This window comes from Aulostomus chinensis, chromosome 11 (assembly GCF_037954235.1).
Source record: "Aulostomus chinensis isolate RoL2024-O1b breed Wild chromosome 11, RoL_Achi_v1.0, whole genome shotgun sequence".
NCBI lineage: Eukaryota > Metazoa > Chordata > Actinopteri > Syngnathiformes > Aulostomidae > Aulostomus > Aulostomus chinensis.
Genome location: NC_141330.1, coordinates 23,567,826 through 23,582,168, shown reverse-complemented (window position 1 = coordinate 23,582,168; position 14,343 = coordinate 23,567,826). Strand labels below are relative to the sequence as shown.

General features: G+C 41.0%; 1 protein-coding gene across 3 annotated transcripts in view; it reads left to right on the top strand.

The window, feature by feature from the left end:
* cep192 (centrosomal protein 192) overlaps nt 1-14,343 on the top strand; it is a 338,513-nt gene that overhangs the window by 33,877 nt on the left and 290,293 nt on the right. For all 3 annotated transcript variants that reach the window (XM_086219099.1, XM_086219098.1, XM_086219100.1), the window contains exons 30-48: nt 700-763; nt 980-1,119; nt 3,042-3,134; nt 3,428-3,546; nt 4,554-4,751; nt 5,087-5,177; nt 5,450-5,629; nt 5,806-6,066; nt 6,182-6,303; nt 9,255-9,364; nt 10,677-10,839; nt 11,135-11,225; nt 11,370-11,448; nt 11,595-11,718; nt 12,157-12,262; nt 12,360-12,588; nt 12,717-12,793; nt 13,093-13,188; nt 13,703-13,822. In XM_086219099.1, coding sequence (XP_086075225.1) covers nt 700-763; nt 980-1,119; nt 3,042-3,134; nt 3,428-3,546; nt 4,554-4,751; nt 5,087-5,177; nt 5,450-5,629; nt 5,806-6,066; nt 6,182-6,303; nt 9,255-9,364; nt 10,677-10,839; nt 11,135-11,225; nt 11,370-11,448; nt 11,595-11,718; nt 12,157-12,262; nt 12,360-12,588; nt 12,717-12,793; nt 13,093-13,188; nt 13,703-13,822 — 2,463 coding nt within the window. The remainder of the gene's footprint in view (nt 1-699; nt 764-979; nt 1,120-3,041; nt 3,135-3,427; nt 3,547-4,553; nt 4,752-5,086; nt 5,178-5,449; nt 5,630-5,805; nt 6,067-6,181; nt 6,304-9,254; nt 9,365-10,676; nt 10,840-11,134; nt 11,226-11,369; nt 11,449-11,594; nt 11,719-12,156; nt 12,263-12,359; nt 12,589-12,716; nt 12,794-13,092; nt 13,189-13,702; nt 13,823-14,343) is intronic.

Genomic DNA, 14,343 nt, shown 5'->3' with positions numbered 1-14,343 from the left:
AATTTGTTTATTTCAGGAAAGTTTAGATAGTGTGTTATTAACAACTAAGTGTAAGTCTAAACTCATAACCTTGTGTGAAGAAGGTCCCAGATAACTGTGGTTAGGCTCAAGCAAATGGAGTCATTGCTTAGGTCAAGGAAGACATGATTCAAGTCATGGAATCTGATGATCTGCCCCAGCTTTTGAGGGTAACTGGAATCTATGATTTTGCTCTGCTGTGTGTTTTGTTAAAATGCTACGGTGGAAGAAGTAGTAGTTTTAAATGGTTGTCCCGTTTAAAAGAAAGAAAGAAACAAACTTTGGGACTGGTTCAACTCATAAGAGTTCACAAGTTACACCAGGATACACTATGAAGACCCTTGTTGCACACTCTCTGGTCAGTGCTTTACAAAGTGATGTAGATGTGCATCTAGTCTAAAATGGAAGGTTCATACACGGAGATGATGAGACTGCACCTTAAGTAAAAATAATACAAGGGGAAGGCTAACGGAGCTGCCTCTGGAGTGTGGGAAGAACTCAAACTTGGAACTCAAGTCTGACATGAGGCATAAGACAAGCACCCCCTCTCCAGCATTCACTAAAATACATCCATGAAGAGTCATTTGGAGAAATTTAAGATAATGTAGGCCTCATAGTTCCATAGAGCAGTTACACTATCTTGATTGTTGTTGGGGTCAATTTTACTGTTTTTTTTCACAGAATCTAGAGAGTTTCATGGTGTGGATTCACTTCAAGGCACTGCAAAAGTACACAGCCTCCTCAGGTAATCAACCATAATTCATGTTTGTAATCATATTTTTCAGATCTGCATAGTTTAGGATAATTGCAATGACATGAGTGCATATTTTAATCTCATGTTCTATAGTCATTTAAAAAAATCAAAATGCATAAAAAAACAATGAAAATTATATAATGAAAGCATAAAACGTCACCCAGTTGTGTCCTGCAAATCTAAACTGTTCGTGGGTTTGCTTGTCAGGGGAGCTTGGTCCAGCTGATGAGTACAATGGTCGAGTGGATATTGAATTGGACTCTCCAGGTGCCAGTCAGGTGATCAGGAGTATTCCCATCAGAGCCAGGTCTGGAACTGCAAGGGTCCATGCCCCAAAAGACCTGCAGGTACTCAAGCTGTCATGTCTGTTTTCAGACTGTTGCTTAGTACAAGTACAGTGTCCTGAATTTTTTTTTTTTCATATAACAACAATATGCTACACTTTTTATAGAATTAAAAATTGCCAAACAATATCACGCTATGCTCATTAAGCTTATATCTGCCACTTATACTCGAAAATATAGTCAGATTTCTGCAGTTTAAGTTAAGGAAGTATCCATACAAGACAAATAACTATGTGGAACTTTAATATCAGATCAAATAGATCAGTCCAACATCAATGACCTAACATAAAACAAGTCATTTCAGGGGTTCAGGGGTTGTGTGACACTCAAAACACCACAGCAACAGATAATAATGGAATACTTAAAGGTGCACTAAGCGTTGTTGCCTTACGTCACTTCCGTTGATGTTCATTGTAAATACCAAACAAAGACAGAGCAGAATTATTCAAGACCAAAGTACAGTTCAGACTTAAACGAGGCTTTGAGGCAAAAATTTTGCCTGAAGGAATTTTAGTCATCTAATTACTCAAGTTACTGGAATTGTTTCAGCCCTATAAGATAGGTTAATAAACTTCTTCAAATTTTGTTTCTCTTTTAATATTTTCAGGACACAAATCCTTTTTAAAGTAATGGCTTTTTATAGCTGGTTATTGTGAATATTGTCAAAATTAAGGCTGACTAAGATTTGGGGCCCTATTTAAGCAATTCAAAGCACAAGTTGTAAAGGTGCGACATGGTAGGGGCATTTTCAATTTAAGATCAGTTTAATCACCACTGTTCTGTGTGCAAAGGGTTTGTCATTAGTCTGAGTTAATCAGCAGAAATGCCCTTATTCCCATTGTTTAAAAGATCTGATACACATCTGCGGAGACAAATACACATTGTTTGCAGAGAATGTTAGAATATCTTGAATATTGCCATTACATTTTTGAAGTTGTCAGAACTGAATTATTAAATACAAAAAATATATATATAGAAAATTGAATGTATTTGAAGGCAATTTATTTTAACTATATGGATGGATTGGTGATGTGTCCATGTTCATGATCTGGAATCTGGATTGGTACGTGCATTATTATCATCATCATTCTGCATTCCAGTTGTGGCACCCAGTCTTGATATGACTCATTCAATATCCCTTCTCTATTTATCATAGATGTGTTTTGGCCAAACGATGAATGTAACCAGTCAGTGTCATGTCCTATTCTCTTCAAGAGCCAGTTATGCCTTCACCATGGCATATTTTTACAACTTGTTTCTAGACCGTTTGACTAAAAATGTTTCATAAGCTTAACTTTTTTCCTTTTCTGTCAAGTTTATAACTGTTTATTGTTAGGTTTGCTGGTTAAACGTCCTGCTATATTTTTTGCGTTTAGGAATGTTAACTGTGGAGATGGAAAGGTCACAGCACCTCAAAACACCCGCTCTAATCTTTAAGGTGAATCATCAAAGAAATAACAATACTCACAAACAAAATTGGATAAGGAAATCGCCTGGAAAACTGCTGACTCCCTGATCCTGTTGGAGATTTAAATCATCAATCAATATACAGTATAGTCCTCAATTTAGAAAAAAAAAATGCTGCTTACCATCTACTGCTTTGTAGATGGTCTGCTGAAACTCTCTGCAGCACATATGATTAGAATACGCATAACACAGCATCTGTCTTAATGGGGAGAAGCTCTAATAATATGAAGGATTTTCTACAGACCATCTAGGAAGCAGTAGGAATCCATCAAACTTCCCAAGGTGAAGCAAAAATGATGTTCACAATAATAATCTTAATATGCTGTGGTGTTTTAGTGTGATATTTGCATGGTGCTTCTACACATCTCTGTGTGTGGGACAAACAGTATGTTGCCACTGCTTACACTTTGAACATTGAACATTTAAAATAAACTACTTTGTGTGTTTCTTTTGTCTAGACCGTCTGCCTGTGTGCTCCTGTAGGTAGATCTAGTCAACAGGTGCTGCCATTAAAGAACGCAGGAAACATTGATGTTCAGCTGAGACTCAGGGTAATTCTGAATTTTTCTTTTTTTTTTTATTAGATCTGGGGTTTGGCTAAGCCTGTGTGACTGTGGCAAATACAGTGGGGATTCATTTTGTATCTGTTTGTCTTGTTTTCTCCCTTTTTTCCATCTTCCTCTTTCTCATGCCCTCATATACCCTCTTTCTGCATTGTGGACCCTATTTTCTGTTCTCCACAGCTCCCTACAATGTTTTTAAACATATTTTCAAATAAATTTTTGCTTCTGTTTCTTGTCACTTCTGTTTACTCTTCTTGTTTTTTTTCCTTCTTTGCCTATAGAGCAGTGATGCTGAGGACCGTTTCACAGTGACTCCAAATGAACTGTCCCTTGCAGTTGGAGAGGAGCAAGGCATTGTGGTCTCCTTTAAAGCACAGGGGAGCCAGAAATACAGAGAAAGGTATCTGACTAGGCAGTGTGTTAAGCGCTATAGTAATCCAAGAGGGTTAATGTTGGTTTTCTGCCATTCCTGTAAATGAGACAAATCCAGTTAACCCTCAAACAACCAATACATTTTAACAATTCTAGCTATGCTTTCAAAAAATGGCTTGGAAGCGGTGGCATGTAAATATAAGGTTATCATATGCCAGTTGTTGCAGTGCATGTTAAAAGTTTCAACTAATTGTATTCACTTATTGTGTGTACGTGTGCACTTTATATTTAGGACCAATTTCATCACCTTTATTGAGGATATTTTGGGTAGGGCTGTGGTCTCTGGCACAATTGTTTGATCAGCCGTTTGACCAAAAATCTGTGTGTAATCACTGTTTCAATTCCATAAAGAGAAACGTGCTCCATCAACAATAAGCTACAATTAATCAGGGTTTTTTTCTGGCAGAGTAGTGATGGCCTATAACAGAGCTAGTTACTGAAGGCTGTTGCTTTTTGACACAACCAAATCACATAGGTACTGCTATGCAGCAAAACATGTTAAAATGTTCATGCTAAGGAGTAATCTCATCTGACCTCTGCTGTTTTTCCAAGGGTGGTGTGAGCGCACTTTTGCTTTTGTTTTGTTTTATAAGACAATATTATGAAATGGAAGGTAAGAAAGTGTTACGTTTGCTGTGTTTAGTTAATGTCCATGCATTTATGGTGTCATGGAATGAAACGAGATTAGCAAATTGTGGGATGTGGTTGAGAGAAAAATGCGTTGTGTACCTGAGCCTAGAACTGTAACAGCCTCTACTTCTGTCTTTACATAATAGTGGATCAGGGACACATTCTAATTGTTCAACAGTCTATGATGATCATATCACACACCCCAAGTTTAGGGTCAGGTTTAAGTCAATGTCAGTGAATGTTGCCTCACTTAAATGGTTGTACTAACATACATAATGTACAGTTTGTCACATTCAGTGGGCATTCAACTCACACTTTCACTGTATTAACATGGTTGTGTTGCAGCCTTCTCACCATCTTCGTGCTGCCATCAGGCCCTCAGTATGAGGTAACCCTGAAAGGAGAAGTTGTCCAAGATGAGTCGGGGAAGCTTTCCATTTTCTCTGCTGCTGTGTCTGGTCTTGGTCTGACAAATGACGTTCCACCAATTCTATCCAACAAACAGTTCGTAGCCTGGGGAGGTGTCACACTGGGACGAGCTATGTAAGTTTTTCATTAATTTCACTGTTAAATGGTTACAGAAAAAAAACTTTGATTACTTTCCACTTATTCATGGAAAGTATAAGTGAACACTTCCAACACCCAGTGGCCATCTTGTTCTATTTTAATTTATCAGAGGGGATAAAGCATGTCTGCAGGAAGTGTTAATTTTCAGACACTATTTCAAGATAGAACATTTTTTCTCTATTGTAAGTACAGGCAGTGGTAAAAAAAAATCTTTGTAACAGTTAAGTGAGATCTAAGTTTGAATTGCTATACTACACAAATTAAGGCCTACACTGATGATCACATAACCAACAGCTGCCATTATTTTTCAGCCAACAGAAGCTAGTTCTACGCAACAACTCCACAAACACCACGCAGCACCTACGATTGCTTATTCGTGGTCAAGACCAGGACTGTTTTCAGGTAGATTATTATATATGTAGTTTCCAAAATTAATTGGTTCCTTTTGCTGTTTAAACTACAGTGTCTTATTCTTGTCAATGTACTTAGACCTCACTGCAAATTTGGCTGAGAGTGGTTTGAGTTGAATATCTCTTTTTTTGGCTATATCTGTACCATATTGCCTATCAAAGAAAAGCCTACAGCCCTACACATAAAACCACAGACAACGCTATAAAATTGTAATAAACTATTTCATTTTAATACTAATTAAATGAAAGGTACTTTTTCAAAAGCTCCAGAGTATGTTCAGTCCAGAGGAGCGTTTGACCAGACATGGAGAGCTGTCCATTCGTCCAAGAGAAGATGTGACTGTCCACCTGCTCTATGCTCCTACTCGAGTGGCCGCCATGTTGGCTAAGCTGGAGATCAAACAGTCTGGAGTCCGCCCTTCACAACCAGGGGTCAAATTCACTGTAAGGATATGTTAGACTTTAGCTTCTCTCTCAAGAAAGATGTTACCTTTGCAGCTACCTGTCTTTCTCTCTATGGTCTTTCTCCTTTTCCTGTCTCATGTTATTTTCTTTGTCATTAAGATGCTGTCATTTGTCATAACTTGGGTTATATTTAAATTTGGTCTGTCTTTATTTAGATTCCACTTTCTGGTTATGGTGGCACCAGCAACATCATACTCGAGGACCAGAGGAAACAGGCAGATGGCTATGTGGCAACAATGATGGACATAGCTATTGATCGTGTTAGCAAGGTGTGCCTCTGTGTTAGGAACACTGGGTCTAGAGCAGCTTTCATCAAAGCTGTGGCCTTTTCAGATGTGCTTAACCGCATAGTTATGGAGCCCACTGTCATTAGCCTTGCCCCATCACAGTTCATACTGAAGGAAAGGACACAAGAGGTAAGAGTAGGCAGAAGACACTAGAAGGAAAAACAAAAAGCCAAACTTGAACATCTGAATAATGACTCCATCTTAACTGTAATGTATACTGTGTGGGTGGACATAACTGTCTCAGGTGATCACTGTGCTCATGAAGTCCACCCAGAGAGAGCAGAACCTGTGTCAGTCCGACAGTGCTCTGCTTGCGACTATACTACTGTTCTGTGGAGATGAAGTGTCCAGACAGCAATATAGGAGGTGAGACCAAAATTATATTTTTAAAATACACCTAAAATATCCCTGATTTTAAATGTTGAGTGAAATAGTTCTCCTCCTCCTCCTCCTCCTCCGCCTCCGCTTATCCAGTTGGTCTGGGTCACGGGGGCAGCAGCCTCAGCAAGGAAGTCCAGACTGCCTTCTCCCTAGCAATGTCCACCAGCTCCTCTGGGGGAATCCTAAGGCATTCCGAGGCCAGCTGAGAGATATAATCCCTCCAGCATGTCCTGGGTCCTCCCTGTTGGGCATGCCTGGAACACCTCCCTAGGGAGGCGTCCAGGAGGCATCCTCACCAGATGCCCGAACCACCTCAGCTGACTCCTCTCAATATGGAGGAGCAGCAGCTCTACTCGGAGCACCTCCCGAATGACTGAGCTTCTCACCCTATCTGTAAGGGAGAGCCCTGCCACCCTGCGGAGGAAACTCATTTTGGCCACTTGTATTCGCAATCTTGTCCTTTCGGTCATTACCCAAAGCTTATGACCATAGGCGAGGGTTGGAATGTACATTGACCAGTAAATCGAGAGCCTCACCTTTTGGCTAAGCTCCCTCTTCATCACAACGGACTAGTTTAGCACCCGCATCACTGCCGCCCCAATCCGCCTGTCAGTCTCCCGCTCCATCCTACCCTCACTCGTGAACAAGACCCCTCTCCTCCACCTGAGGCAGGACCCCCCCCCCCCCCCAACCTGGGAACAAGTTAAACTTACTGCCGACAACGCGGGCCAGACACTCATGCTTCCAGTAGAAAGACTGAATGGCCCTCTGTAAGGGGCCATCCACCCCATACTCCCGGAATACCCCCCACAGGGTGCTCCTGGGAACACAGTCATAAGCCTTCTCCAGATACACAAAACACATGCGCTGGTTGCGCAAACTCCCATGCCCCTCCAGCACCCTAGCGAGGGTGAAGAGCTGATCGACGGTTCCATGGCCGGGACGAAAACCACACTGCTCCTCCTCAATCTGAGGTTCGACTATCGCCCTGACCCTCCTCTCCAGTGCTGTGGTGTAGACCTTTCCAGGGAGGCTGAGGAGTGTGATCCTCCGATAGTTGGAACACACCTTCTGGTCCCCTTTCCTAAGATGGGGACAACCACCCTGGTCTGCCACTCAAAAGGCACTGCCCTCGATGTCCACGCAATGTTGTAGAAACCTGTCAACCTAGACAACCCCACAACATCCAGAGCCATGAGATACCCAGGGCAGATACGTGTTGGTGGGATTGAGGAGATCCTCAAAATATTCCTTCCACCGTCCAATTATCTCCCCAGTTGACGTCAGCAGCCTCCTGGCACCGCTGTAAACGGTGTGGGCAAGTTGTCGCCGGGATGGACGGTTTGCTTGAACCTTTTCGGAGCCGACCGATAGGCATTCTCCATTGCCTCACCAAACTCCTTCCACGCCCGAGTTTTTGCCTTGGTGCCCACCATGGCTGCACACCGCTTGGCCTGCCGGTACCAGTCAGCTGCCTCTGGAGATCCACAGGCCAACCATGCCCTGTAAGCCTCCTTCTTTAGCCTGATGGCTCGCCTCAACTCTGGTGTCCAGCGGGTTTGGGGATTATCGCCGTGACCGGCCCCAGCAGCTTTACAGCCACAGCTCACAATAGCCGCCTCGACAATGGCAGAGCGTAACATGGCCCTTTCAGACTCAGTGTTCCCCACTACCCCCGGGATGTGGTCAAAGCTCTGCCGAAGATCATTCTGACTGGTTCTTCCTCCAGGCATTTCCAGCAAACCCTCACTACTCATTTGGGCCTGCCAGGTCTGGCCGGCATCTTCCCCTGACACCTGATCCAACTCACCACAAGATGGTGATCAGTTGGTAGCTCAGCTCCTCTCTTCACCTGAGTGTCCAGAACATACGGTCGCAGGTCAGATGATACAACTATAAAATCGATCATAGACCTACGACCTGGGATGTCCTGGTGCCACGTGCACCGATGGGCATCCTTATTTTTGAACATGGTGTCAGTTATGTACAAACTGCGACTTGCACAGAAGTCCGATAACTTCACACCACTCGGGTTCAGGTCGGGCCTGCTGTTCCTCCAAGTCACGCCCCTCCAGGTCATGCTGTTATTGTCAACATGAGCGTTGAAGTCCCCTAGTAGGACAATGGAGTCCCCAGTTGGGGCACCATCCAGCACCGTTCCCAAGGACTCCAAAAAGGGTGGGTATTCTGAACTACTGTTCAGCGCATAAGCACAGACAACAGTCAGGACCCGTTCCCCGACCCAAAGGCACAGAGAGGCAACCCTTTCGTGCACCAGGGTAAACCCCAACGTACAGGCAGGGAGTCTGGGGGCTATCAAAAAGCCCGCCCCGACTCTTTGCCTCTCACCCAGAGCAACTCCAGCAAAGGAGAGAGTCCAACCCCTCTCAAGGACTTGGGTTCTGGACCCGGAGCTATGTGTCGAGGTGAGGCTGACTATATCTAGCCGGTAACGCTCAACCTCTTCCACCAGCTCCAGCTCCTTCCCTGCCAGAGAGGTAATTTTCCATGTCCCAAAAGCCAGCTTTCATGTCTGGTAATCAGACAGCCAAGGCCCCCACCTTAAACTGCTGCCCAAACCAAATAGCACCTGACCGTTCCGGTTCCTCGTGCGGGTGGTGGGTCCACGGGGGGAGTGAAATCTTGATTCAAAAATATTTGCTATTGAGACAATGTGGGCACTGGCCAAGAAAAAGAATATTAGCAATACAATGTAACAGTAGCAGGAGCAAAATATCTAAATAGTGAGTAGCACACTACATTATGATTCAAAAAGCATTACAATATTAAATGTAAATGATCAAAATACTTACAGATGAAATGGTTACAGTATCAGTGTTGATGATGTTGATGTGTTTTTAGTTTAACAATAACAGAAAGCTGTTATTGCAATGCGATGGAGTTGATTGTTTTTTTTGTTGTTGTTTTTTTTTCAGATTGCTTCAGAGCAATCCTGCTGCTGGGCGAAAGGCTCTTGCAGAGAACAGTATGCTGAAAAACATTGTTTTCGATGAGAAGTTCCTGGGGGAGGAAAATATCACAGAGAGTAAGATGTCATTATCATAAGGAACAACTAATGTTTGGATTCAATATGTTTTCTACATTCAACATTTCTGTAGCCAGTTCATAGATGCTCACACACAAATATGGAAAATATGTAAGTACAGAGATATGCTAATTATAAAATTCTATATATAAATGTGTGTTTGTGTGTGTATATATGAAGACAATTTCCTCTACTCTAATTCACTTTACAGTTTTACCATATCATGGTATATGTATTTTAAGCATACAAGCAGCTGTGGACTTATTGGGTACCTATCCTGTTTCTGTTATCGTGAATTGTAAAAGGTGTCTTGCAGTTGACATCAGTGCACCCCCTCAGAGGCATTTGACAGTTGAAGAATAATATATCACCCCAAAATATACACTCAACAATCTGTGCTTTAAAATTTACCATAAAAGCTCTGATTTTACTGAAACTCAGAAACAGCCCACCCTCTTTGATGACTGTGCAAGTTGCATAGCATATGCTGCATTTACTGCTGCAGTGAAAATTTTATATAAATCTAAATTGGGGTTGCACCATATTATATATATTTTATTTGAAATTCTTCTTATAAGAATTTTTCTTATTAATTCCACAATTAGGGGTATATTGGATGTTTTACAAACTATTTATTTTTACATGTCCAGTTTATCCTGTGATTTGTATTATCAATCCTGTATGCACTGATATTTGTTTGTTTATTGTTTCTTTTTTTACTGATATTAGGACTTATGAGTTGAGTTCTTATTATATTTCTTGCCACCTCCAATAGTACTGCTTATTATTGTTTTTATTATCGTATTATTGTTTGCGTGGTTCTCGATATTTTATGCTGATGTGACTTGTGGCTGTTTAATTTTAGTATTTTCTTATTGCCCTTTATATCATGTAATTCTATGATAAATGTGGGGCCTCTTTATTTTGAAAAAACAACTAATTAAGATTATGGTGACTGATATTGCAGCTGCGGTATAATTCACATCATGTTAATATTTAAGTCATTTCCCTTGAAAAACATTTAAGTTTATGTTGGAATTTTTAATTTTTTTGGTAATATAATATATAGGGAGGACATCTCTGTAGTACCACAATATTTAATCTAAAACGGTATTGTGACACACAGTTAGCCTTAATGTGCCTTGTGCCTTTCAGTGGTTTGAAAATTACATTCATCCATATTGTGGTTTCAGTTGAATTTCTAACTATATCTATAGTTTTCCGTCCATATCCCCGTTGACTTTGAATACAGGTCTAATCTAAAATGTGTTTTTGTGTGGTCTGTTTGACTCTTAATTGTACTGGCTTGTAGCCTTTGACCTCCCCCAGCGGCCAAATGAGGCCCACATCTTTTATGGAAACATGAGTAAGGTTGTGGTTTCGTTGCTGGGAAGCACAAAGAGCAGTGGACGCAAGGACAGTGACTGCAGTGAGCTGTTGCCACCTTCTGCGAGGCAAGCATCAGAGACAGACAGGTAATGTCCTACACTACATACTTTACTTAAAAACTAAAAAAATATTATGCCTAAGTTCATCTAAATACTTGCTTTCCAAACAGACATTATAACATTAATGTTTGAAAACCTATTGAACTATATATTCACCTCACACTTCCAAAAACTTTTCTGGTAAATACATATTCAGTGCTATTCCTACCTAAACTGTACCTTTTTTCTGTAATGAACAGTGCTATCTGCAGAATTAGATTATATACATAATTTGCATATTGCAGCTCTTTTATTACAGCAATGCTATGTTTGGTTCATTCAGTGGTATCGCAAATGGCAATGTGTCTCTGGATGTGCTGCCAGTGAAGGGTCCCCAAGGTCCAGCAATGAGAGTGACACAACACTCCTTTAAGGTATCATCAGGCTTTACTGAACTTTCATGGTTGTGTGCAGTGAGTGTGGAGCATTTTGGCTTGATGTTGCTGAATATAAAATTCACAGCCCTTCATTTTGATAGGTGATGCTTAAGTATCCGATTACTATTTTTCTCTCCATAGACTTCAGAGCCATTACACAAGCTGTCTGACTCCTGGACCATCCATCCAGAGCAACTGGTGCTAGCTGCTCCTACTATTGGTGAGTGGTATCTTTATTCAGAAAACAAACCAATATCACCTTAGCTATAAATGCGTGGTTCAATTTTGGGTCCCAAGTGTGAGTGACTGACTCTGCAATGGTATGTTAACGTAAATTCTCAGGAACCAACCTTTGTTGTTATTCAGATGGATTAGCAAGCACCAGTCACATTCAGATCCAGAACAACACACCCCGAGAGCTGAGCTTTGATTTGTCTTGGCCTGCTCATTGCCTTACCATCACCCCTCAGCATGGAGTCATCGAGCCTCTGTAAGAACACATTATACTACTTTGTTGATAATGGAATAAAATGCAGTAGGAAGGTGGGCTAAATGCAAGTAAGCATGTAAGGTATCCCATATCATTTTACTTCCACTAAAGTTAAACACAGGTTAAATGTTTTGAAATACTGTATTTCTTGTATTTACTCAAAATTTGTACAAACCTACCACATCCTAACAATTGCCATCAATTTCTTTACAAATATTTTTCAGCTCCTCTTCTGATCACCTGTGATTTTTAAAAATGGCATCTGCTTTGATCATTTCAGCACAGCCTTGACTTTTTTTTTTTTTTTTAAGTATCTACACCTTAACTTAGGCATAAAAATATCATTGATCATGATCAATGCTTTACTGTAGAAACAATTACATGTAGAACATAAAAACTTTTTATCAGTAACTCCGTCTTATTTCTGTTAATACCAAGGTGCCACCTGCAGATTTTGATCAGTCCCAACCCTTCGTTAGCAACCAAATCTGCTATGCTTCCATGGAGCGGGCAGATTTATCTCCAATGTGATGGTCAACAGAAGGTACAAGATATGGCGGACATATGAGGACATGCACATGTTTTCTCATAGTGAAATGAATGCTGTGGAAATAATGACCTTAACATGTGCACTTGTTCAGCTGATCAAGGTCCAGATCCGTCAAGACTTGGCTTTGGATATTTCCGCTGCCCCTGCAGATTCTACTCTATCAACCCTGGCTCCTCAGGCTGCCACTCCTGTGTTGGCTGCTGCGAGGCTAACAACTAAGCCAACACTGTTTTCTACAGCCCCACAACAACCTCAAGCGCTAGTGGAGATCTGCAACAAAAATATCATCTTCCCCCCTACACTCTCAGGGGAAACATCGGGTAGGCCTCAACATGTATTCTGAGTGTGTAATCCTTTCTGTTAAAATGAAGTCACAGTATGTGCATGTATGTGCTGTAATAGCACTGTTTGAAAGATGTCGTCAAACCCTTTTGTTCCTGGATTTCAGAGGCACAGCTGGAGGTTGAGAATGGGGAAGTGGAAGTGAGGTGGTATTTGTCATCATTTGCCCCCCCATACGTCAAGGTGCATTTTGTCCTCCATTATCCCTTTTGTCTATCAACTATTCTTTTAATCTGAATAGTTTTCTGTTTAATGTCCCGCCCCTTTTAGAACAGGTGTTTACACTTTTTACATTTTGTTGATTGATCCCGGTTTATTTCCTAATCACTGTGTTTCACTTGAAGTTTGGTTTAGATTCTTTTTGTTTAATGAATTTATTTTGCTGGGATACACTCCTTGTGTTACTACTTAATTCTTGTAGTTTGTTTTGGCCATTGTGTGATAGAGGTGACTCAACTAAGGTCTTTCCTGTTTGTCCTCAGGGGGTTGACAACAGTTGCGACGTCTACCGAGCCACCTACACAGCTTTCAGATGCTCTAAGGTCTCAGGCACTTTGGGAGCCTTTGAAAAGATGCAGGTACTTGTGTATACACAAATAGACTTATTAAAAGCAAGTTATTTTTGTGGAAATGAACCCAAGTTATTCACATTTTAAATCTTATGGCCCAGTAAATTGTTGTTGGCCTAACAAACATTTGCGGCCCTTAAAGATAATCGCCTCAGAGCCTTCAGGGATCTCAGACTGCAGTTTCAGTTTAGAGGAAAATATTTGGACTGTCGTGAGAGGTAAATCAACAAAAATCAACTTTATTTTTAAGATTAATCTGAAGTTTGGTTATTTATCAGGACTGGTCTATAGAGAAAAAAGAAGAGATATTTTTCTTTTTTATGCTAGTTCTACTGTTCTATTTTCTTTGCCAAGGAGAAGAAATTATCTTGCGGTCTTGATTGTTTTGATAAAAAATCTAAAATTTGATGCCCCTGATGTTAAGTCCCTGTGGTATCAAAAATGGCTTGTAATATTTATCTTTTAAGGTATAGTGTTGAGTGCTGAAATTAACTTTGATTTTTCTGTAATGGTTTTCTTACAGGTGCCTATTACCTTCCTGCCCAGGGACAGAGGGGCCTATGCTCAGTTTTGGGACTTGGAATGCCACCCCGTGTCTGAGCCCAAGCAGAAAAAAAGAATACGCTTTCAGCTGTGTGGCACTGTGAGGACTACTTAGTTGTGTGGCCCTGGACCAGATTATGAAATCTTGAAACTTGTGTACAATTCACACATTTTGTGAAGCTAAGAGATGGTTCACTGATCAAGGTTATCATTTGCCAAATGCCTGAACTCGCAGGACCTCAGATGTGCATGCAGAGCTGAAATGTATTATGAGGGCCCGATTATCCCTGATTATCTCCATTTGAATACTGCTCTCCATACACTTGTATCATATGCAGGTGGGATACAATGAAGCCATTCTTGGATAATCTATCCAGGGCAGGGCAGACTGCTGTAAATTTAGCAGGGTGTTAAGAGTGTCATTTAAAACAATTACGCTCAGTCCTGGAGCCATATTCTGAAAACACCACCACCCCAAAATTAAAGTGTGTATCTACTCATTGTTTGCATGCCTTAACTAACTGCTAGTTGACTCAGAAAACCTTGGGTCAGGCAAAGTTGTTTTTTTTTTCTTTCTAAGATCACCAAAATTTTCATATTCAATTTTTATCAGAGCTTCAC